Below are 27,079 nucleotides of genomic sequence, written 5' to 3'. Positions count from 1 at the left end.
CTGTCAGGATCAGGTCTTCACTTTAAGACAAATAGTTGCAAAAGCATGGGAATATAACAAAGATCTGTATTTAAGTTTTTTCGATCTGGAAAAGGCATATGACAAGGTGCCAAGAGAGAAGCTATTCAATACGCTGCAGTTATATGGTGTCAATGGGGCATTATATCAAGCAATACTTAGTCTTTATTTGAGTTTGTAAGTCATCATCATCATCATCAAATTCCTGCCATGTACCCGAGAGGGGGTGTACAGGATATGATAGTACTACATGAAAAAAATTACATCATTACTAACTTCCTATCTACAATTTTCCTCCAAATCAGTCTGTTACTTGTCAAGAATCCAACATTATCAGATCTTATATTTCTATCGTCTAAGGCACTTTGTACCATATCAATCCACCTATATCTTGGTCTTCCTCTGGGTCGTTTTGCTGCCAACCTGGCAGAGAACACTTGTTTTGCTAATCTTTCCTCGCCCATTCTGTTTAGGTGACCATACCACCTGAGATTAGCTCTGCTAACACATTCCTGGATGCTGACAATATCAAGTTCTTTCCTAATATCCTCGTTTTTAATATGATATTGCCATTGATGCCATCTGTTCATGCCTATGATCTTTCTCAGGACTCTCATATCTGCAGTCTCTAGTCTTTGGTCAAGTGTTTTACTTCTGACCCAGCTCTCAGATCCATAAGTTAAAACTGGTTTGAACACTGTCTTGTATACAGCTAATTTAGTGTTCCGACTAATTTCTCTCTTATTCCATATGAATTTATTCAATTGACTTCCCACCATACCAGCTTTGCCGATTCTGTTGTCTATTTCTATATTTAATTTACCATCTTCAGTAAAAATCGTGCCTAAGTAGCTGAAATGTTTTACTTGTTCCACAGGTTCTCCATTCACAAGACAGTTGACATTTTCAATGATTCTACCTATTTTCATTGTCTTTGTCTTTTTATTGCTGACCTTCATACCATATCTATTACAACAACTATTCAATTTAGTCAGAGAATCTTGCAGACTTGTAGTGGATTTATTTAGAAGTATAACATCATCCGCAAAAAGCAAAGAGCTGACATTAACATCTCCAATTCTGATATCATGTTTAATACCACTTTACTTCATAATGTGATCCATATAGATAATGAATAACAGAGGGGTTAACGTACATCCTTGTCTCACACCAGATTTAACATTAAACCATCTTCCTGTACTTCCTTCAATTCTAACTGCTGACTTACAACTCAAATAAAGACTAAGTATTGCTTGATATAATGTCCCATTAACACCATATAACTGCAGCGTATTGAATAGCTTCTCTCTTGGCACCTTGTCATATGCCTTTTCCAAATCGACAAAACTTAAATACAGATCTTTGTTATATTCCCATGCTTTCTCGACTATTTGTCGTAAAGTGAAGATCTGATCCTGAAAGCCTCTGTTTGGCCTGAATCCAGCTTGTTCTTCACCAAGCTTTTCTTCCACAATTCTTCTCAACCGTTTCTCAAGTATACTTGCATAGATCTTGCCAGGAACACTCAGTAGGGAAATACCTCTGTAATTCTCACATTCAGTTTTATTTCCCTTTTTATATATGGGTACTATGAGAGCTTTACTCCAATCATCGGGAATTCGTCCCTTTGTCCAGGCTTTCTGAACTATGCAGTGCAGCCACTGTAAGACCATGTCTTATACCACCATACTTCAGCATATCTGGTCGAATATCATCTACTCCAGCTGCCTTTCCACATTTCAAGCCTTTGATGGCTTTTTCTACTTCAAGTATGGATATGTATTCCTGACCGCATGCCTGGTCAGTGTTTTTTACCACTGTGCTATCGTCACTGCTTGTTTCATTTAGCAGTTTTTCAAAGTAATTACTCCATACTTCAAGGATATCTTTTTCTGCAGTTTTCATGTCACCTTTATCATCTCTAACTCCTTTTACAGCACTCTTTCCTCCATTCCTAAGCTTCTTCAACAACCTCCAGAATATTTTGCCACTTTCTTGGTATTTATTTTCTATATTCTTGCCAAATTCCTCCCATGACTTTTGTTTAGCATTCTTGCATTTGTCTCTATATATTCTAAGAGCACAAGCTTACTTATTTGACAGGAACTTTTGATATGCTTTCTTCTTTTCCTTCACTGCTTCTTTAACTTCCTGTGTCCACCAGGGAGTTCTGATTTTTTTATCCTTGCACACAACCTCACCATATGCCTCTCTGGCAGAATCAATCAATGTTTTCTTCAGAGTTTGCCACTGAATCTCCAAGGTTTGATTTCTGTTCTCAAACTCTTTCATTTTCTTTTCAATAATCTTTCTGTATTTTAGTCTACAGTTCACATCTGAGAGCTGCTCAACTTTTATTCGCTTTAAAACTTTCTTACATGTTATTCTTTTCAATATGAAATTCAATTTTATCCTGCTCAAGAATAAATAGTGATCACTTCCAATTTCAAATCCTCTGTACACTTTGGTGTCCTGCACCAGGGAGAAGACATCACTATCAACAATAACATAGTCAATGAGACTTTTCTTATTCCTAGCCTCTTCTCTCCATGTGAATTTGTGCATATTTTTATGTTGGAACATGGTGTTAGTAATAACCAGTCCATGTCCTGAGCCGAAATGCAACAGATATTTGCCATTATTATTAGCTTTGCTCTTTTCTCCAAATTTTCCCAAAATATTTTTGTATGTCTCACAATCATTTCCTACTCTGCCATTTAGAACCCCAACAAGGACCAACTTTTTGTTTTTCATTGTGTCAGTTGCTTTTTCTAAATGCCTCAAAAAATTCCTCCACTTCTACCTTAGTAGAACCTTCTGTGGGACCATAGGCACAAATAAGTCTCATTGTCCAGTTCCCCATTCTCATATTTGCCCACATTATTCTACTTGATACTGACTGCCATTCAAGAAGATTAGCCTCGTATTTTTTGTTGAATACTATGGCTACTCCTTCTTTTCCTTGATTGTCATTGCCTGAATATAACAATTTGTATTTATTGCTCAGAAAGATCTCACCAGTTTTGGTCTTTTTTGTTTCAGTCACCCCTATTATGTCGATCTGGTACTTATCTAATTCCTCAGCTAGCTCCATTTCTTTGCCATTCAGGCTTCTTACGTTGATAGTACCGATCTTTAACTCTGGTGATGTTGAGTTGGGGCTGGTTTTCAGATTTGTTCCAGTAGCTGACTTTTCGCTGTTTGCCCTGGTTCCCTGACGAAAATAATGGGGGCCTTGTTTAACCGGTCGACGCCCCAGCTGGCATGAAATTTTGTCATGTTGTACCTTCATTCTATATTTTGGTTTAACCAATAAGAATAAAATTTGGTCGGCTAAATCCCAAATTGCCAGCCCATCCTCGTCCATTCAGTATCCAAGTAGATACCCAACAGGGTGCACCACGAGAAGGTGAGGATTGGACATTAGGTCAGAAGCCCTGGTCGGTTCTCTGCATTCCTTTAAAGGCTATGTGGAGGTCTCCTCTCAGTTATACAACTTTGACCCTTAGAATTGAAGGAAGTGCAGGAAGATGATTTAATGTTAAATCTGGTGTGAGACAAGGATGTTTATTATCTGTATGGATCACATTATGAAGGAAATTGTATTAAACATGGTATCAGAATTGGAGATGTTAATATCAGCTCTTTGCTTTATGCGGACGATGTTATGCTTCTAAGTAAATCCGCTACAAGTTTTCATGATTCCCTGACTAAATTGAATAACTTTTATAATACATATGATATGAAGGTCAGCAATAAAAAGACAAAGACAATGAAAATAGGTAGAATCATTGAAAATGTCAACTGCATTGTGAATAGATAACCTGTTGAACAAGTAAAACATTTCAGCTACTTAGGAATGATTTTTAGTGAAGATGATAAATTAAATATGGAAGTAGACAACAGAATCAACAAAGCTGGAATGGTAGGAAGTCAATTGAATAAATTTTCTCTCTTATGGAATAAGAGAGAAAATTTATTCAATTGACTTCAAATTCAGAAGTAAAACACTTGACCAAAGACTAGAGACCGCAGATATGAGAATCCTGATAAAGAATAGAGGTGAGATCAGATGGCAGCAATGGCAATATCATATTAAAAACGAGGATATTAGGAAAGAACTTGACATTGTCAGCATCCAGGAATGTGTTAGCAGAGCTAATCTCAGGTGGTATGGTCACTTAAACAGAATGGACGAGGAAAGATTAGCAAAACAAGTGTTCTCTGCCAGATTGGCTGGAAAATGACCCTGAGGAAGACCTAAATATAGGTGGATTGATATGAAGTGCCTTGACAATAGAAATATAAGATCTGATAATGTTGGAGTCTTGACAAGTAACAGACTGATTTGGAGGAAAATTATAGATAGGAAGTTAGTAATGATGTAAATTTTTCATGTAGTACTATCATATCCTGTACACCCATTGAGGGTACATGTCAGGAATTTGATGATGATGATGTTTATATAAAGAAAGTGGTGAATCCCTACTTCATAGATCTAATCACAATCGTAACGACTGCCTCTATATACTAAAAGTTTGAGATTCTTATATTTTATTTTAATTTCAGCCCACTAGTTTTAATCCATGAACACGTGACTATACCTAGTGGGATTCTAATTTAAGCATAATCTCTACTGTTTTTTTTTTTATTTATTTATTCAATTGCTGTTCATTGTACTAATGATGTCTTACAATACATAAGATGAAATATTTACATAATAAATTTATTTTGAAATGAAAAAAAACTAATGAAAGGTGTTGAAGAACAATGCAGCTTGTTAATAATATGCTTGGCAATAGATATTTGCATGTTATCCTTGGAGAAAATATCAGTAATCAGAAGAAACTCAACAACGGCTTGCTAGCGTTAGCCATCAGAAACAGAGAACTAAGACAGACGGAGGAAACTTACAAATGACCTTGCTGCTATGCATAACTACTTTAAAAAATGGAGACTGCATCCAAGCCAAAGTAAAACTGAAGTGTCAACATTCCATCTCAACAATAAACCACATCTCTACTGAGTGCAGTCTTCGTGCATACACAGGCCAGACTTCCTGGAGGCGACACCGCCTGTTATAGACTGGATCTTAACCTATAAGTGTTTTGTTTGTTGAAAGTATAAGTGTCTTTGTTTTATTGTAATTGTTTGTCACTTGCTTTCTATATATTTATGATTATATATATATTGACTAATGTACCTTTATAACCGCATGTAAATTGCCATACGCTAAATAAAGAAATTATTTATTTTACTGTGGCATATATGTTATTCTACAGTTATGGATACTCCACAAGTTTTATTATTCAAGAAAAATTATGTAAGAAATGTTCGAAGAACAAGCTAGATTTGGGCCAAATTGGAGTTATAAGGACAAGGAAACATAACAAGGATCTAGAAATGTCAGAAAATATGTCAAGAGAAAAGTTATTGAATCCCTACAATTATATGATATACATGAGACAATATTCAGAGCAATATGTAACTTACTTCAGTAGTATGTTAGCAGTTGGAATTGAAAGCTGTACAGAAAGGTGGCTTGATTTGATGTAAGTTCAGTATGTAAAACAAGTGTACATGCTACCTCCACTGTAATTTCACCTGTATACATTGTATTATTAAGGAAAGCAACCTGTATAAGGAGTGGAGATATTAAATCCAGCTCTTTACTTTCTGCAGATGGTGCTATACCATTATAAGTAAATCCTCTACCTACATGTCATAAGAACTAAATATCTGCTGTAATAAATTAGTAACAATCAGCAGTAAGGAAAATGTCAGCTGCATTGATGGAGAACCTGTAAAACAAGTAAAATACATCAGTTGTTTAAGCATATAATTTTTAATGAGGATTGCAAATTAAATATGGAAAAGGATAAATATTCAGAATTGGTATGGTAGAAAGCTCTGTTAATAAATTTATGTGGAATAGGAGAAATTAGCCAACACTGGACCAGCAGTTCATAGTAGGTTTTTAGCTTCATGGTTCTGAAAGTTGGACTAGAAATAACAGTTAAACACAGGCAAAGATCATACACCAATACGAAAGTTCTAGGAAAATTGGCATCATTGGCAGAATCATGTGAAATATGAAAGTACAGTGTTTATCTGAGGTAGAAAGTTTATTTTTCACTTGGTTAGACTATAATAAATTTAGTTTAATCCTTTATCCAAGTGTGAGCAAACAGAGTTTGCGCCTGAAAGTATCTTCAGGACTGGGGTAAGGTGGTACAACACCAGGCAACTCCTTTTGAAAGTGGAGCAAGCTTACATCACCTCTATCTCAGTATCTCCCATAATGCAAAAACACATCTCCTTGGATATATATATATGATGTTATGCATTAAGGGAAGGCCACTACCCAGACTAGTTTCGACCTTTATTGAGGTCTCTTCAGTGGGATTGTTTTGCATTATGGGAGATATTGAGATAGGAGAGTGATGTAAGCTTGCTCCACCTTTGCAAGGAGTTTCCTGGTGTTGTACCACCTTACCCCAGTCCTGAAGATACTTTCAGGCGCAAACTTTGTTTGCTCACACTTGTATAAAGGATTAAACTAAATTTATTATTTATATGAGGTAGTATAGTCAGTTTACAGAATGGGAGCGGAAAAGGTAATATCTTAGAAGAATGAAATGTAAAATCTGACAATATTGGAAGTCATGACAAATAACAGACTAATTTAGAGGAAAATATTGATAGACTAGTAATGTAAAATTATCATGCAGTGCTGTTATAGTATCTTGTAAACCCTGTAAGGATACATAAGAAATTTGATAAAATATCGAAATTTTATGAATTTTAAACATATATTAAACAATTCTGTGCATATGCATATATAGCAGATAAAACTATAGTTGACTGGAAGTTTGGATAACTTTTTTTTTTTTTGAAAAATTGGTTTTTAAATTCTAATAGTGAATTGATTTTGGTGTACATATTTTTGCATAGGAAAAATATAGAATTTAGTAGCTGATTAAACAAATTCCTCATTTAAGTTGAGGTGAGAATGAAGACAGTTGCAGAAAGATGAAAATCCTTAAGATTGGTATACAGGATGGGTCAGATAATGAAATGCACACAATTTTAAATAGAAAACAAGTGCACAAATAAGTTTCTGAATGTTACCTCTAGGGTGCATGGTATACTGCTCTGTGAATTTAGTGATTTGTCTAGTGCAGTGGTCTTCAATCTTTCAGACAGTGCAGGCCGCATTAAAAATTTCAGTGAGGCCTGCGGGCCACTAAGCTATACTGTGGTATTTAGAATTGATTGTAAGATGCTTTCCAGATTCACAAGGAACACTGGGCATTTGATACTTTACATAAAATCCTATAAAAATAAACAAACTCAGTTTTAAGAGCGTAGGTAGTGAAGTTTAATGAAGAAAACATTCACTTTTTACAATGTCAATGGGGAAATTGGCAATGCTTTTCCTTGACCAGCTTATTGATGTTAGCATCAGTGTTGGAAGTCTCTATGCACAGAGTATTCTCGAGATGTTGGTCCGTAATCTGAGTTCTTGTCTTGGACTTCACATGCTTCATTCTGGAGAAGAACTGCTCACATAAGTATGTGCTTTTTAACAAAGTGCACATCTTCAAAGCATGCTGCCGAAGATTAGGGAACGCATCCTCAGAAATGTAGTCTTTGTAAAATGTAAGCAAGGACACGTTGAATAATTTTTCTCTCGAAGAAGAAGAGTTGTTTTGGAGTTCAAGCAACTCCATTTGTACTGAGCCTGGCATTGAAAATAAATCTAAAGAAGATTGTTGGTTAGGAAAATCACTAAATCTCTCTTTGCAACAGCTAATTTTATAGCGTATTCATCAAGAGACGAACAGTTGGACTCAGCGAGAAGCTGAATATGATTTGTCTTGTTTTGCGAGTTGTGCCTCCCAAAGTTTGAGCTTGGCCACAAAAGTTTTGATGTGATCAAACAGAGTGTGTACCAGTTGATCTTTGGATTGTAGCCGCATATTTAGATCATTCATGTGCAATGAGATGTCACAAAGGCAAAGTCTGTCATCCACTTCGAATCATTGAATTCTGCAATTGGTTCCCCTTGGTTTGCATGAACTGCTGTATTTTGCTCCTAAAGTCTCATACTTTTAAGAACCTTCCCTCTGCTCAACCAATGCACATCACTATAATAAACCACATTGCCGTGATACGGTGATGTGGATCTGCCAATAGTTTTCGTCCACAAATTCTCCTGGTCGATTAAACACTGGTAATGGACGAAATCTTTTCCTTCTAGTTCTGGTTCTTCCATAGCAGTGCAGCAAACCCTTCTTTCTTTCTTTCCCACCATAGCAGGGGCACCATCAGTTACCACACCCCTGAGGTTGATTAAGCTGAGGTCGAAACGCTGGAGCATTTTCTTGGCAGCTTCAAGAATATCAGTGCCTTTCATCGTTCCCTTCATAGGTACGAGTGCTAGCAGTTCTTCTGTCACAGTGAATTGTTGATCAGTGCCGCAGACAAAGATAACCAGTTGTGCTGTATCCTTCATATCTGCGCTCTCATCTAAAGCAGCTGCATATGACGTAAATTCAAACGACCAAGTTCCTTCAATGTCATTGGCAAGTTCTTCAACACATCATGCTACAGTTACCCCAGACAAATTCGGTTTTTTAAACACTTCCTTATTATTTGGGCACAGAATTTCCCCAGCAGTGATGAGATACTCTTTCACAAACTCGCCATCCAAGAAGTCTTTTGATTTTTTAGCAGTTTTTCAGCTATTACATAACTTACTTTGATGCACGCTTCACTCTCTTCCCTCTGCCTTTTAAACATACCCTGCTGGCATTTTAAATCAATTTGGAGACAGTTCACTTTGTCCACACAAAGCTACCCTTGAAGGTGATCGAAATTGGATGCATACTTTGTCTCTTAATGTCGATTTATATTGCATTCTATCAAAAGAATGCAATATAATTTGTCATGACACTGACTCACGACAAATTAAACATACTGGCTTATTGTCGATCGGCACAAAAAAGTACAAATTGGTCCACTTTTCATTAGAAACCTGACTGTAGAAACCAAAAAATAATCCAAAATGGCCATGTAATGGTTATTATCCACTGAATGTGTCTCACACTAATGAAAAAAGTCTGGCAATATAAAACCACAATAGGCTATGGCTGACACAGTGAACCTGTATGCGCTTACACGAATATCACACTGTTCATGATTGACTGACTGTGGATGAGATCCTCTTGTATTTATATGAAAATAATGAAGTATCGAGAACCTTTGATACTTCAAGATGTATCTGGAAGGCACTAGACAGTGCACTCGAACAAACTGCTGCTTCAGCCATCTACCTGCGATGTTAGTACCAGTACTTAAGTACTGCTTGGCACTGGTAGATGGCTGTCAGCTGTACATTTTGCGCATAAATGGTGGTCTGCATTGAGGAGCATGAAGTATTCCTATCAGCATGGTTTAAATGACAAAGTACATTTCACGTGTCTTTGTCAGGAAAAGTGTGAACACACATGGATCTGAATATTCACACATTACTAATAAACATTCAAGGGACAGACCAAAATTAAATGTTTTTGTGTCTGATGTGTGACAAAATCTGTGACCATTCTTTTATTCTGTGGAAAACAATAATGGGAAGTGTGTGCTGGAGCTATGGTTACTGATGCTGTTCCATGAGAACACTAGGTGCGATCTTCCATCATGCTGTGATAATCCTTTTGATTACACATTTCCTGTCCAGTGCATTGAACAAATGGAGCCTACAACTTTTCCTGCATTGTCATTAAGCCTAACTCCCCTTTTCCTTTGGGTGACACATACACAGTATGTATGTGTCACCTAAAGAAAAAGGGATGGGTAACACTTATACACTGTGTATGTGTTACCCATCCCATTCCCTCAAAATGTAGATGATGAATTGCAGCATGACTGTTGCAATGAATGAACACCAGATAATTACTTGGCAGGAAAATGTATTGTTGTGACCTGTGCAAGACAACACATGATGTGCACATTGAATTTTAAGTATGGTTTAAAAAAAAAAAGAATGCTCTTTTCACACATTTCTAATTGCACATCATTTTGACTCGCGTGCGCGCGTGTGTGTATATATATATATATATATATATATATATATATATATATACACACATTGCTTGGAAAGAAGTCAGTAATGGACACAATAGTGTGAAGAACAAACAGCTATTGTACCCACATTAATAAGATGTAGGACCTCCTTTCACTTTGACTCCAGCAGTCCTACTGGGCATCTTTTCCACATGCATATGATAGTGAACAATGGTAATTTTGGACCATTCTTTCTGTAGACATGTAATGAGGTCCTGGACTATTGTGGGGACGGACATCTCTTGAACTCGCCCGACGCTTCAGTTCATCCCACAGATGTTCGATAGGGTTGAGATTAGGGCTCTATGGTGACATTCTTGTCCACAAACCATGCAGTTATGGCAGCAGCTTTATGACAGAGTGCATTGTCTTGCCGAAAGAGACAATGGTCCCACAAAGTAGGAAGCATTGCATTGTCTAGGGTGTTCAGATACCTTTTGTAGTTCTGACCTTTGTTTGTGGTGCCACAAACAAAGGTCAGAAGCCAAAACGGGACCATACCATCACACTGCTACATCTGAATTTCATAGTTGGGGTTATGCACTCTGGTAAAAGACATTCACCAGGCATCTGCCAAAACCATCTATCTGCTCAGTAGAGGTTGTATATGATTCGTCACTGCTTTCCATGCTTCCACGTCCCACTGTAGATGCTCTTTGCATCACTGAAGACAATTCTGCATGTTCATTCAGGTAATGTGGAGCTTGCATATTGTCTTACCATGGAAACCCATGCTGTGAACCTCGATTCTGAATGTTTTTGTGCAGATTCGTATTCCAGTCAATGCCCGGAACTCTGCATTCAATGTGTCAGGTGATGAATGGCAGTTTTTACATATTATCTTGTGTAGTGCCCTACGGTCACATTCAGTTATTGTGGTAATTAGCACTTGTAGTTGACTCCCTGTGCTTCCATCTCAGTATGGTATCACTGATTATTGACCTGAGATGGCCCAATTTGTTTATAATTTGATAAACAGTAGGCCATCACAATGCCTCTTTCAAACTCCATCCGTTTCCTTCTTGCATCCATTTCACCCACAAATGGATGCAAAAAGTCAGTTGCACTGACTTGGGAGCATCATATTCCTCTAATTTATAATGGCTTCAAACACATGGCATGATGTACCATGCCCATTGGAAAGAAGTCAACAGACATCCCCATGTGGGTGGGGGGTGTCTGTTGACTTCTTTCCAAGCAGTGTATATTATATTACACACACACACACACACACACACACACACACACTCCTCCAACATAAAAAATTGTCATCTTTCTTGAACTAGTGAAGTAGAGAATGTACCCAGTACTACTGTTTTAATAGTGCTTAGTTTTTGTCTTGAGTGATGTAATAACTAATGGGACACAAATGCATGCATATATATTTGATTATAGCATATTCATAGTGACTACAGGATTATGTGCAAGTTTGTTTAATGGTGTTTGCTGTCTATATTGAAATTCTCGACCAGGTAGCACTGCTAGCTAGACTATATTTAAAACAACTCGCTTTTCATTTAATTTGAAATAAGTTATAAATTTTCAAGGAAAAGTGTTGAGCTTGAACTTAACTTTAAATATTTTAAATGTATAAATAGTGATGATCATCTTATATTTTAGAACAAAAACACCCGGACCAGGTGCTCAATCAGCCCTTCGTGCTTTGGCTCGTTCTGGAATGAAAATAGGACGTATAGGTAAAAAATTCCCTAAAATTTGATATATTTATTTATTTTCATCTGAAGTCCTGACCACAATCTCAGCAGAAAATATATAATCCCATCCTGGAATTGTTCTCATTATGATGAACTTTATTGATAAGAGTTTCACTATGCAAGATCTGCACTCTTATTACTTTAAAAAAAAAAATATATATATATATATATATATATATATATATATATATATATATATATTATTCTCGCCTTGTTCTAAGTTCTTGGACGTTATAACAAAGTGAGAATTAATGTAGATGTTAACTTGCAATGTTGGTAGCTTAAATGGAAGAAATTATATTCTTAAATATTATATATTAAATATTATTGCCATCATCAGTGGCAATAATGGTTAATGGCAAGGTGGAACAGGAAAAATGGATTGATTTAAAAAAGTAAGAGCTACGTGATGTCATACATATCACAACACGATGGCATAACTGAGGAAATATTGAAATAATTATTCATTAGCTATTTTTAAAAAAATTCTTTGTGATTAGAATAAGACTTTCCCATATCTTAGATAGGGAGAGGCAACCATTTCAGATGTTACTAGCGGAAGAATTGGATAAGTACCAGATCGAGATAATAAGTGTTACTGAAACAAAGAAGACAAAAAAAAAAAAGTGAGATCTGTCTAGCAACAAATACAAGATACTATATTCAGGCAATAAATTAGGGAAAAGAAGTACTAGTAGCTATAATATTAAACATTAAATATGAGGATAATCTTGAATGGCAGGCAATATCAACTATTGATATGGGCAGTTATCAGAATGGAAAACTGGACAATGAGACTTTTTGTGCTTATGGTCCCACAAAAGGTTGTACTAAGGAAGAAGTGGATGAATTTTTTGAGACATTAAAGAAGGTAGCTGACACAGCAAAAAAGGAAAAGTTGGTCATTGTTGGAAATCCAAATAGCAGAGTAGGAAATGATTATCAGAATATTTTGGGAAAATTTGGAGAAAAGGGCAAAGCTAATAATAACGGTAAGTACCTGCTAGATTTATGCTCAGAATATGGACTAGTTTTTACTAACACAATGTTCCAACAAAAATATGCACAAAATCACATGGAGAGAAGATACAAGGAATAAGAAGTCTCATTGACTATGTCATTGTTGACAGTGAGTAGAGGATTTGAAATAGGAAGTTATCACCAGTTAGTATTGAGCAGGATAAAATTGAACTTCATATTGAAAAGAAGAGTATGTAAGAAAGTTTTGAAATGAATCAAAGTTGTACAGCTACCATATGTGAACTGTAGACTTGAATGTACAAATGCTAGTCAAGAAAAACTGAGGGTTTGAAAACAAGAATCAAGCCTTGGAGATACAGTGGCAAACTCTAAAGAAAACTTCAGTTGATTTAGCCACAGAGGCATTTGGTAAGGTAATCTGCAAGGATAGAAAAATCAGAACTCCGTGGTGGATTAAAGAGGCAAGTAAGTGAGCATGTGCTTTGAAGAATACAGAAATATATGAGACAGCAAAGCATTGCATAAAATTAACTAAACAAAAGTCATGGGAAGACTGGTAACAGAAAATAAATATCAGGAAGGTATTTAGAAAGTAAACTATTCTGGAAGCTATTAAAAAGCTCAGAAATGAAGGAAAGGGTACCGCAAAAAGGAATTAGATGAGAAAAAGGACACAAAAAGTGAGGATAAATATATTCTTGATGTATGAAGTAATTACTTTGAAAATTGCTAAATGAAACAAGCAGTAACTGCATGGTAGTATTAACATGAATGCCATCTGGAGTATGGAATGGAAAACCTGAAACGTGGAATGGCAGCTGAAGTAGATGTTATTAGACCAGAAATGCTAAAATATGGAGGTATGAAAGATTTACAGTGGCTACACTAATTCAGAAGGCCTGGTCAGATGATTGAAGTAGAGCACTCGTGGTACCCATCTATAAAAAAGGGAATAAAACTGAATGTGTAAAATTAGCTAAACAAAAGTCATGGAAAGACTGGTAAGAATGTAGAAAATAAATATCAGCAAGGTGATAAAATATACTGGAGGCTATTGAAAAAAAAAAAAGCTCAGAAATAGACGAAAGAGTACTGTAAAAGAAATTAGTGATGATAAAGGAGACATGAAAAACTGTGGATAAAGATATTCTTGGTGTATGGAGTAATTATTTTTGAAAGGTAGTTAAATGATACAAGCACGGACAGCATGGTGGTAGAAAACACTCAACAAGGATGCTGTAAAAATAATCATAATTTAAAATTCTGAATATTTTACAAATGTTTGTTAGTACATTATTAATTTTGGTTTCATAACACGTATTGTCGGCACTTGTGATGTGTCCATTATTGATGTTATTTTGTCAAAATGAAATATAAAGCAGTTAAAAAATTTATGTACTTACTAGATTTAGAGAGCTGTTTTACTTTCAGAAATTTTATTGTATTTTAAAATAATAAGTATTGTGTTTTGTGAAGACATTCTCTTGTCACTAACGGATACAACGTGTCAGCCATTATACTTAGCTTCTCGCTTATCACTTTCATGGAGTGTGCATGCTTGCCGAGGAGTTTGATGGGTGATTGACAGCTGACAGAGAATGTTTGGGAAGAAAAGAGAACACAGGCCTGTAGATATTTAGGTTCGGAGGAACTTAAGTTTATGTGACAATCAGAGGAAAATTAATAGTAGATTATGAAAAAGGAATCTTAGAACTGTGAGTTTTTTTATTCACTATTACTGTCAATAAGTAGTAGTGAATAAAAGAAAATATTGCAATCGACATTCTAAAGGAATGTTCGAAGAAACGCTGATTGAAAGATTAATAGTAGATTCCGAAAAGGGAATTGTAGAACTGAGTTTTAAGTTGGAAAAGAAGATATTGTTAATGACGTTCTAAAGGAATGTTCGAAGAAATGCTGATTGGAAAGAAATTGTATGAAGTGAAAGTGTTTATACTTGGTGAATTCAGAATATCTACACTTCAGTGTCAAGAAGAATTAATGTGTGCTACATGAGGCCTTAACAGAAAAACTGGTTATGTACATTTTGTTATTGTGTAAACAAAGTGTTTAGTCTAGTAAAATGAGATGAAGTATATGTTAAACAAATCAGTAAATGTGTTAATTTTGCATTTAGTCTTGAGTCAGTGATTTTTTATTCTGAAAGAAAGAGTTAAAGTCATTGCACCAATCGGAGTGAACCTTTGTACACTTAGAAATAAAAAAATAATTGTTAAAAACAGATTAATTAATACAATCAATCTCATAACAAATAACAATGCCAGCTGGAATATATATATCTGTGCTTGAAATAGAAAAATCTATCACAAACTTCTAATGTGGAAAGGCAGCTGGAGTATGATATTTGACTGGAAATGCTATAGAGGTATAAAAGTTTTACAGCGACTACATGGCATAATTCAGAAAGCCTGGTCAGAGGATCGAGTTCCAGATGATTGGAGTAGAAAGCTGATAGTTCCCATCTGTAGAAAAGGGAAGAAAGCTGTTGAATGTGAGAATTACAGAGGAATTTCTCTACTGAGTGTTCCTGGTAAGATTTATGCAAGTATTCTTGAGAAATGGCTAAGAAAAATTGTGGAGAAGAGCGGGCTGATTTCAGGTCAGGATCAGATTTTCATTTAAGACAAATAATTGAGAAATCATAGAATATGACAAGGATCTGTATTTTAGTTTTGTAGATCTGAAAAAGGCATATGACAAGGTACCAAGAAAAAAGCTGTTCAAAATGCTCTTTATATAGTGTAAGTGGGACATTATATCAAGCAATACATAGTCTCTATTTGAGTTGTAGATCAGCAATTAGAATTGAAGGAACTGCAGAAAGATGGTTTGTTAAGTCAGGTGTGTGACAAAGGTGTACATTATCTTACTTTTCGTCATCTATATGGATCACATTATGAAGGAAAGTGGTATCAAAATTGGAGATGCGAATCTCAGCTGTTTACTTTACAGATGATGTTATCCTTTTAAATAAATCCAGGACAAGTTTGCAAGATTCCCTGACCAAATTGAATAACTGCTGTAATAAATTTGGTAAAATCCTCATTGAAAGACTGAAAATATGCAGAAACATCGAAAACATCAACTGCATCCTGAATGGAGAACCTATACAGCAAGTATAATATTTCTGTTATTTAGGCACAATTTGTAATGAAGGTGGCAAAATAAATTAGAAAATAGCAGAATTAGCAAAGCTGGTATGGTAGGAAGTCAACTGAATAAATTCATATGGAATAAGAAAGAGAGATATCAAAATTTTAAACTAGCTGTATACAAGACAGTGTATTCTCCCTCTTCTTTCCCAATTAAAACCCTACTATCTATCAGTGATCTATGTAGTTGTTCCTTTCTCTTGTGCTACATTAATTATTTACATAGTGCTTAAATGCAATTCATCCACTTTATTCAGTTGATGCTTGTTATCTTCGGAATGAATATTTTATTGCTCAACAGTTCTTTACTATCACTACCTGTCTTAAGCCTTGGATCTGCTTGCCCTGAACATATCATGCCTTTCTATTCTAGTTGGATAATGAGAATAGAAAGGCATGACATTCTATTCTCATTATCCAACTAGTACCAACCTGGACATGTATACATGTCCATAAGTACATGGATGCGAAGTGTCCATTGAAATCAATATAACCATTGGATATTATAGAAAAAATAGTATGGACACAAAGCATATATTTTTGATATTTGATCCTTAAGGCCAGTTAGGTGGTTAATTGACTGTGTATAGTGTGCTCTCCAGCCTGCAGCATGTATATTTGTGAAACTGCTTACCTGCTCTGTAATCTTCCCATGCTATTAAATAATCTTATAATAACATAAGAGGGGTCCTAGCAGAAGCATTCATGTCACGACCCCTGTCGGCTTGTTTACAAGCCGTGAATTCTGCTACCAGCGATCTACAGTATAGCATACAATGCAGTCTTCTATAGTTTTCTACAGTTTTATCGTGCAACTAGCATCTTCTTTGTCAGAGACACAATGACTAAAACTCAACTGCCCTTATGGGAACCAACACTGACAATCATCTGACACAGTACAGAGGGCCTCTCCTCTGTAAAAGAAATTCTTATTGCAAAAATGTGTAAAGAACAAATATGTGATATTTTATGTCTACAGGAGACACACAAAGGATCTCAACAAGTCAGACCTAAAATTGCTGGAATGAAGCTCATAAAAGAAATACCACATAAAAAGTATGGAGGTGCTATCTTCACTCGGCAGGAGCTCCAAGTTACAGGATGCCTAATCACAAACCAAAATAGCATAGAAATCCGTGGAATAGAACTGGATAACATCAGTGTATAACTTTTGCTTTTGAAATGTCCCAGTACTTGACACAAAGGAAATCTGCTATTATTATAAGTGACCTTAACAGTCATAGCACACAGTGGGGTTATAGTGAAACAAATGATGATGGAAAGTTAGCTGAACAGTGGGCTGAAAGTAATCAAATGAATCTTATACACGATCCTAAACAGCCATCATCATTTAACAGTGGAAGATGGAAAAGAGGTTATAACCCAGATCTTGGATTTGTTAGTAATAGAATAGCTAATCTGTGCACTAATCACCAATCCCAAGTTCACAACATCGACCAATAATGCTGCAAGTTTTTGCACCAGTCTGACTTAAAAGAGATCCCACTTAGAAGATGCTTTAATTTTAAAAAAGCTAATTGGGAACAGTTCTCAAGAGAATTAGACATAAACCTGACCAACATTTCACCCAGACCAGAAAATTATGCAAAGTTCAACTCTATTAAATGGTCTGCTACCAGGCACATCCCAAGAGGTTGTAGAACATGTTACATTCCAGGTTTTGCAGAGCACAACGTGGAAATATATGAAAGATATTGTGACTTATATGATAAAGATCCATTTTCATCAGAAACAATTGATGCAGGAGAGGAACTTATAGCAGCACTGTCTGAAAAAAGTAGTCAATGGGCAGAGAAAATTAAAAGCTTAGATACGAAGCACAGTAGCAGGAAAACCTGGCTCTTACTCAAAAATTTATTGACCCCACAACAGCAGCAACCGAAGTTAATATAAATTCCAACCAAATTGCAACTCAGCTATCTCTGAATGGTAAACCAAGTACCAAAGATAAAATACCTAAAGATTATATTTAAAAAGGTAGGAATTCAGTAAATAATCTCTTCGAAGCACCATTTACTAAAGACGAACTAGAAAATGCCTTAAAACCAGGAAAAGCTGTCGGTATAGATGATATCAGAAACGAGATACTAAGGAATCTAGGAGAAAAGGCAACAGAGTGGTTGTTAGAATTTTTCAACTTTTGTTGGAAATTTGCTAAAATATCCAGCATATGGAGGCAAACAAAAGTAATACCTATCCTGAAACCGGGTAAACCTGCTGAGGATCCAAAGAGCTACAGGCCTATAGCTCTCCTATGCACAACACTGGAGCTGTATGAGAGGTTAATCTTGAACAGACTACTAAGTCCAGAAATAGAGAAAGTGCTGATAAAAGAACAGGTAGGATTTTGACCAGGAAGATCATGCACTGGAGAAGTATTAAACTTAACACAGTTTATTGAGGACAGCTTTGAAAGGGGGTTAGCAATAAGAGCTGTACTTATAGATTTGACAGCAGCACATGACAAACAGTTATCGGTTAGAGGAGATATTTAGGTCGCTGCTGTTCAGCGGGAGATTCTTTGTTGATTTTCAAGGGAAAAAAAGCAGATGGCATATCCAGAAAAATGGTCTACCTAATGGAAGTGTGCTATCTCTCCTCCTCTTCAATATACTAATAACCAACCTATAAACCCACAGTCAAGAACCTTGTATGCAGATGACCAGGCAATAGCTTATCAAGCAAAATCCTTTGACATTGAGAAGCAGCTCACACAAGAGCTAGAAACTCTTACAGTTTACTATAAGGAAAACCAACTGAAACCAAATCCCAGTAAAACCCAAATGTGTCTTTTTCATCTCAATAATAGGGAGGCGAGGAGAGAGTTCAATATAGAATGGAATGATGTGAAACTGGTCAATTATCCAAATCCAACTTACCTAGGTGTTACACTAGATAGGACCCTAAATTATAAGCGACACATATAGAAGACAGCAGCTAAAACTCAAACACATAATAATATTTTGCGCTGATTAATATCATCTCAGTGGGGTGCAAGTCCACAAGTACTGCACTGGCACTCTGCTTTTCGACAGCTGAGTATGCTAGCCCCGTTTGGGAAAGATCATCACATGTCAAAATTATTGATAAGGTTCTTAATAAAACATGTCAGCACATTACTGGCTGCCTTAAGCCTACAAAAATTGGCCATCTATACTCGCTGTCTGGTATTGCACCTCCTCACATCAGGACTACACAGAGTAGGTATGAGCAGAAACAACAACTAAATATGAACGCCATCCTTTGTATGGACATGACATTTTATGTTTTTACTTAATATTTCGTGCAAGTGGCATTTTTGATTTTAATGTATACTTTTAATCATATTCTTTTAATGTCTATTTCTTTAAATGTATGCGTTTAATCATTTATATGTATGCTCTTACATTTTCTGTAGTTCGCATACAAAATAAATAAAATTAAATATAATATGAGTCTATAATCTTTTGTGGACAGAATATGCACAGATAGTTGAGAGGCTGATAAATCATACCAGGTTTAAAAAAAAAAAAAAAAAAATTGGAGCAAGATTTACCTCTCTCTTCCACTGTGCTGTTCCCTGCAGGATCTAAACGTATAAACTGGCTGAGAGACAAACATACTGTTTGGCTTTTTTTTAGTAGTTATCAATCTTTGTTTGTCATTAAGTTTCATTCGCAAACACCAGTATAGTGAATTCACTTGCTGTAACATGCTTCTAAAAAGTCTCGTGTAATCCCACTTTAGCTCAAATAATGACTGCTAATGGATATATAGTACAGCAATCCCTCGATTAATGCGTTCTTTAAAACAGGCACACTAATCGAATATAATAACCTATGGGGAAAAGCATAATTCGTTCTTCCTCAGATTTCTTTTTTGACCATTAATTTTTTTTATAAAAGAATTAGGGTATGTCTCAGAGCCTAGTTAAAGGAAAACCATGAAGCTGAAAGACAATAAAACATATTCAGAATATAAATTTATTATTCTGCTTCTTAACAAAGAATTGAGCTAACGTAGTTTGGTGGGCATTGTTTTTTTCATACAGCTGACAGTATGGCCGCATTGCCCCTTCTGCAAATTTTACTGGTTCTCTCTTCACCAGGGTCAGCCTCTAAGCATCACTGCTTAAAAACTTGGATTGTACGAGAAAAACTATTTTCAAATTGTTTCTGTGAAATCTCTTTGGGCTTGTCAGTGATTAAATTTTCTTCAGGATCTTCCCGCTGTGCATCTAAATTTAGCAGGTCAGAATCATTCAACTTTTCAAAATGAGATTTAATTAACTTGATTCATTTGAAAAGCCTCTAAAATCATTTGCACAGTGTGTAAGAATGTGCTTCCAAATGGCTTGCATATTGCTAGCAGTAATTTCATTTGACTTTGTGACTTTATAACCATGCTGAGATTTCTCTGATTTGACTAGAAAAGTCTTGGAAGGCATTTGCTTCTATAAAAAGGCTGGTTTCATTGACAATAAATATTTGTTGATCACAATAGTTCCTTCTTACACAATTTTCTTCAAAATCTCTGGATATCTCCTTATCTGCACTTGCAGCTTCGCCTGTGATTAGAATATTATGTAGGCTATTTCTCTTTTTGAAACGCTCAGATCACCCAGCACTAACATGGAGTTCTTCTTTTCCATCATTGATAGCCCTTTCTTTTCAGTTACAAAAAAGAATGCTTTTGATTTAATAAGGCCAGTGTTTAGCGGGATCCGTTTTTGGTTACAATCTTCGATCCATGTAAAAAGAAGTCTCTCTAATTCAATCATTATAATACTTTGATTTTCAGTGCATGTGTGATGAACTTCAAGCAGCCTTACCTTTCTCTTTGTATTCAGCAGTTGATTCACCCATTTTTGTGTTCTTGTCCTATCTTTGCTCTGGACTTGCCTTGTTCATTTTTCTTTATTATTTCTAGTTTTTCTTCCAATCAAATTACTTTTCGAATCATTTTCACACTTCTGTTTTTTGCTCACTAATTCTTTTACTCATGATTAAAGGTTAGGAAAATAATTTAAAATAAAAAAGTACGGAAAACAATTGCACGAGATATGATCAGCAAAATGCTATGTAAAGCAGACAACATAAATTTTGGTGGTAAATTTGGAACATACCGTGCATGGAAATAGTGTAGTATGCCATTAAAAAATAACTGTAAAATGTTTCAAATCGGTAACTAAATTATTTCATCCTGGTGAGTGATTTTTTTAAATAGTTAGCCATAAAAAATCTATAGATAGAAAATTTTTAAAATCTGTAACATTTATTGAAATGGGTATCGAAAAAAAATGACGCACTAATCGAGGGATTGCTGTATAACATATCTTCTATAACATTTTTTCCCCCTCCTCACTGTATAATATGACAGTGATGAGTGGAACTTGCTCTTCCTGATGAAGTTTCATAAATAACTGAGCCGTTTTATTTTAATTATTTGAGTTTAAGTTAGAGTAGTATGGAAACAATTCAAGACAATATGTAGAAAAGCATTTTATACCTTCTTTCTGTTTTTTTTTTTTTTTTCACATGCTGTTTTAATATAATTTGAAGAAAGACCAGAGAGAAAGCTGGCGGCTGCCCATTTACAACAAAGGATGGCAGTTTATTTAGCAGGCCTTTGTGCCAGACATGATCAAAAGCTCAGAAAATAATAAATTTAGTTTAATCCTTTAAGTGTAGGCAAACAAAGTTTGCACTTGAAAATATCTTCAGGACTGAGGCAAGGTGGTACATTTGTTGGCCACTTGTAGCAAAGGTGGACCAAGCTCTCATCTCTCCTTGTCTTAGTATCTCCCATAATGCAAAGCACATCTCCTTGCGGGCATGTATAATGCTATGCATTAAGGGAAGGGCCACTACTCAGACCAGTTCGACCTTTATTGAGGTCTCATAAGTGGGAGGCAGACCCAGAAGTGGTGATACCAAGGCAGATGCAATGGAGAGGTTATGTTTACCTGTATGAGTTGCCACAGGATGTACCACCTTATTATTAAATTATTCTGAATTTAGAGAAAGATGTGGGAAGTTTATTTTTCACTTGGTTAGACTATAATAAATTTAGTTTAATCCTTTATCCAAGTGTAGGAAACAAAGTTTGCACCTGAAAATATCTTCAGGACTGAGGCAAGGTGGTACATTTGTTGGCAACTCGTAGCAAAGGTGGACCAAGCTCACATCTCTCCTTGTCTTAGTATCTCCCATAATGCAAAGCACATCTCCTTGCGGAAGGGAAGGGCCATTACCCAGACTGGTTTCGACCTTTATTGAGGTCTCGTCATTGGGAGGCAGACCCAGAAGTGGTGATACTAAGGCAGAAGCAATGGAGAGGTCATATTTACTTATATGAGTTGCCAAAAGGTGTATCACCTTATTATTAATTTAGTATCACCACTTCTGGGTCTGGCTCCCACTGATGAGACCTCCATAAAGGTTGAAACTGGTATGGGTAGTGGCCCTTCCCTTAATGCATAGCATCATGCATGTCCGCAAGGAGATGTGCTCTGCATTATGGGAGATAACCTTTTTGGAATATTCTGGATATGATTGCTTCTATGCATTGGGATAAGTGCAAGATATGAGTATACTTATATGAAAGATGTTATCAGGGCAAGAAGACTTTAGTGTCAGAGTTTAGTATTCTTATGATGTTTTTTTGTTGATAAACCATGGGAGGCATATGAAGCTCTGATTATGGTATGGTGGGAAGTGATTTGCCTTGATCATCTATGCTGGAGTTGGAGAAAAAGAAATGCCAGTGAGCCAGCTTTATCATAGGGTGTTGTAACAGTGGTGCTATCTGGATGTGAGAGAGAAAGGCAAGAGAAATTGCATCCGATGGTAGGAGCTAGGTTTTCTGTTGTTGCTTTTATGAAGTCAGATTTTAGATTTGTCACAGTTTCACATTTTCCTGTGCATTTCAACATGCCACCTATACTTTTTTTTTTTTTTTTTTTTTTTTTTTTTTTTTTTTTTTTCCCTCTCCTCAATTACTTTGAAGGAGGGCTTGAAAAGTGGATGGGAATTTTCGATAGAATGGGGAATGAAGATATCATGTTAGTAAGGATTTTCTGAGATTTGCTCACAGCATGTTTGGGCCAAAAGAGCAGAAGCAATAATTCGACCATAGAAAGGAAGAATAGAAATTCCAGATATCATTTCTCTTGGTGCCTTTATTCCACTTCCACAAGGTTGTGTGTGTGGTTGAAAGAGGCATTCTCTATGAGAGGAGAATGCCTCTACAGTGTATTTTGAAGAACTGGTTAAAAATAGATCAACAGTATTTCACGAGTGGAGATGATTATCAGGAATTTAGGTACATAAATGATTTGCATTGGGTTGCTGCTTATAAAAAAACTTACATCTTATCCAGCTTGGTCATTAGTGTTGGAGTCCTGAATGTTAAATTCACCTAGGAAGGTAAATAAATCAGAGTTGTGTTTGGAAACTTTAAATGCAGCAGATGAATGTTAATAAATGGAAAAAGCAAACCTAAATTAGCTATTCTTTGCCAAGTGCTCTCAGATCTCACAAACACAGGTGCTACCCTTGTGACAAAAGGAATTAAGCAGTGTGCAATTTGAAGAGTAATTCTGATCTGGATGACTAAATAATGATGTGATGTTTTTCCACAGATGTTGATAAAGTGAGAGAGTTTCTGAGATTCTGGTGTGCCCTATATGTTGTACTTACCATATATTATCACGTATAATGCAAAAAATTTGTGATAAAAAATACTACTTAAAGTTAGGGGTTCGCATTATATGCGGATCCTAAAAAAATATAACATCTTATTAGACTTGCACACACAGTATATACTACCTAATGCCTATGCAACCAAATCTACTTGACCCACTCGCATTCGGCGACCGAGCACGCATCGTATCTGCGCATGCGCTCTCCGTTGCCGAATGATAGAGCACAGTTAGGTATATCGGTTTAACCACAGTTCATTTTAAATATTATTCGTTAAACAAACCTAGCCTGAAAATGAGCCAACAGAAATGTAAGTTCATCTTTTGAAGCAAGATTTAAATTGCGTGTCGTGCAGTTTGCAGAAGAACACAATGACAGTGGTGCTATGAGAGAATTTGGTGTAGCAGAGAGTAATATTAGACTTTGGCGTAAGCAAAAAGACAGTCTTGAAAAAATCCCCAAAACGAAACGTGCCTGTCGTGGAGATGTAGCATCCTTTCCAGAACTCAAAGAAGAGCTAAATGAATGGATTTTGATGCAACGACAAGATGGCATTATAGTAACAAGAAATGCAATTCATTTTCGAGCTCTACAATTCAAGGACACACCAGGTATTTCATCTTTTCTTGCTTTGCCTGGGTGGTGCAACAGATTTATGGAATGCAAAGCATTAACATTACGACACTGAACAAAAATTGTGCAGAAGTTACCAAAGCAGCTTGAAGAAAAAGTGCAGTCCTTCCATAAATTTATCATAAAATTACGGAAGTGTCACGGATATGAACTTTCCCAAATTGGCAATATGGATGAGATGCCCATGTACTTTGATATGCCTGGGAATCGAACAGTAAACTCAGTTGGTGAAAAGGGTATCTTCATAAAAACAACAGGACATGAAAAAACGCATTTTACCGTTGTTCTAGCATGCATGTCAGACGGTACCAAATTAAAGCCAACAGTGATATTTAAAAGGAAGAAAATTCGGAAGCATATGAAATTTCCACCTGGTGTAATTGTTCGTGCCAATCAGAAAGGTTGGATGGATGAAGAAGGTGTACAATTGTGGCTGGATCAAGTATGGAACATATCCAGGTAGCTTGTTACGTCAACCAAGCATGCTAGTCTGGGATATGTTCCGGGCGCGTTTAACAGAGGCAAGCAAAGAGAAAGCATGTGAGCTACGTACAGACCTAGCAGTCATACTGGGTGGTCTAACTTCCATTTTGCAGCCGCTTGATGTCAGCTTGAATAAGCCATTTAAAGATCATTTACGTGAAAAATGGAGAGAATGGATGTCATCTGGTTTGGTGAAGATCACAAAGAGTGGGAATTTTCAGAAGCCTGAGATCACCTTAGTCACCAGCTGGGTTAAAGAAGCATGGGATTCGATACTATCTGAAATGATTCAACGCTCATTTCTTAAATCTGGAATAAGTAATTCAATGGATGGATCCGAAGATGGTGTCATATACGAAAGCGAGGATGATGCACAACAAATTGGAGAGCATGAAGACGACGACAACTGCTACACTGATCCTTTAAATTCTTCAAAAGATGAAGAATTTAAAGGATTTTGACATTTTGTTTTAAAATAAATTTCTTTTGTTTGTGATAGAAGTTTTTATGACAAACAATCTATAAATAATAAATAAATATTATCTAAACACAACAATATTTAAGTGCGTTATATTTCTCTTTTGTTTTTATACTTCAAATGATAATCAACAGTACCAATCAAGGGGCATTATTTTATAGTCCTATTTATTTATATGCGATTACCAAAAGTGAATTCTTATTTGTAAAATGGTAGTAACAGTAACTATAATATTTTATTTAATAAAATCACTTTGTTAGGTTACCATATGAGTTTGTTGCTTAATATATTTCAAAAAAATTATGTTTTTATTTTATTTTATTTTATTTATTTTTTATTTTTTTTTTGAAAAAATAAAAAGTTGCTGGATGGTCCAGCTAGTGGGCTTGTCTGCAAGGGTGTTGCAGTAACCTCTTCTACATGGTCTGGGGCCCAAGGCTTGCTATGGAGCTCGTATAGCATCTGGGGTAACCCTGATCTTGTCGTTTCACTCCCGAGTGCAATCATTGCTTGCCACATAGTGGCTTTGTGGTGGGTGGGGAAACCCTAGCTCTGAGCAAAAAAGATCATCAAAAAACAGCAAAAGATATTCCCCCCCCCCCCCCCCAACAAACTCCCAACCAAGTATTGATCCCATCGATACATCTGATAACAGAAGTAAGAAACAAGGAATGGCATTCCACCGTGCTTGTTGGATAGTGGGTATTTGTGTGTTGCTTCATGGTGGTTGGTGAGCTCTGCTGCTAAACAAAAAAACCAAATCACTCAAGTATGAATCCTTCATTCACAGTCGTTTCAGAGGGCCCTGTTCAAATTCCATCCAAGTATTTGATACCATTGCTACACCTTTCAATAACAAGTAAGAAACAAAAGGCACGCTACCAGTACAGATGTACAGGTGAAAAGCCAAGAGAGAAAATGTCACACTTCTTCATTCGGAAGGCTCTAGAAGGACTAGCAGGTTCTCCTAAAACAGTTAAGAAACTACATTTTGGTGATGTCATTTTAGACACATAATGCCAACATTCCGAAAAATTCTTCGGAGCAACATCAGTAGGTGGAATATCAATATACCCCATAAAACACTCAATTCCTATAGAGGAGTGATCTCAGAATGGGATCTAGATGTTCCTAACGAGAAGATGTGTTTAGAGCTGGAAGATCGGGAATTGACAGATTATGAGGCATTCTTTACACACACATTTGTCATCTTTGTGATAAGTGCAAAAAAGCAATGAATATCCTCCACACTCTCTCCTCTACAGAATTGGGTGTTGATCGATGTTCCTTGCTCCACATTTATTGCACTTGTATGTTCAATGCTTGATTATGGGTACTAGGTTTACAGTTCAGCAAGGCTGAACATGCTCTTGTGAGACCTAATCCATCATCAGGATATATGATTAACTACCAGTGCTTTTTACACATCACTCATTCAAATCCTTTATGTTGAATCAAATGAATCCTTCCTCTATCATTTAGACAAAAACATTTATCTCTTAATTATGCTCTAAAAATAAAGTTCCTTCCAGAAGTCCTGTATCACACACACACACATCAGACTGCTATCCATCCTTCTAGTATGCATGTTAAAGAGGCTGTGGAAGCTATTGGCATGAGTGCTGACAACATTACCTGCTGCACCAGACAAAACAGCATTCCTCAATGGCAGGCTTGCACCCCCTATTCTGCAACCTCTCACATTGGCAACTACTGCAGAAGACTCATACACCCTCATCTGTCTACCTTCAATTGTTCAATGCACAC

At 36.1% G+C, this 27,079-nt stretch overlaps 1 protein-coding gene across 1 annotated transcript in view; it reads left to right on the top strand.

Annotated features, from left to right (window-relative positions):
• LOC150110474 (small ribosomal subunit protein uS11) overlaps positions 1 to 27,079 on the top strand; it is a 64,948-nt gene that overhangs the window by 31,610 nt on the left and 6,259 nt on the right. The window contains exon 4 of the mRNA XM_090394020.1: positions 11,767 to 11,843. Coding sequence (XP_090250146.1) covers positions 11,767 to 11,843 — 77 coding nt within the window. The remainder of the gene's footprint in view (positions 1 to 11,766; positions 11,844 to 27,079) is intronic.

The sequence above is a fragment of the Typopeltis vanoorti genome, chromosome 1, assembly GCF_054136105.1.
Source record: "Typopeltis vanoorti isolate ZY-2024b chromosome 1, IOZ_Tvanoo_1.0, whole genome shotgun sequence".
NCBI lineage: Eukaryota > Metazoa > Arthropoda > Arachnida > Uropygi > Thelyphonidae > Typopeltis > Typopeltis vanoorti.
This window is presented reverse-complemented; position numbering and strand designations above follow the sequence as displayed.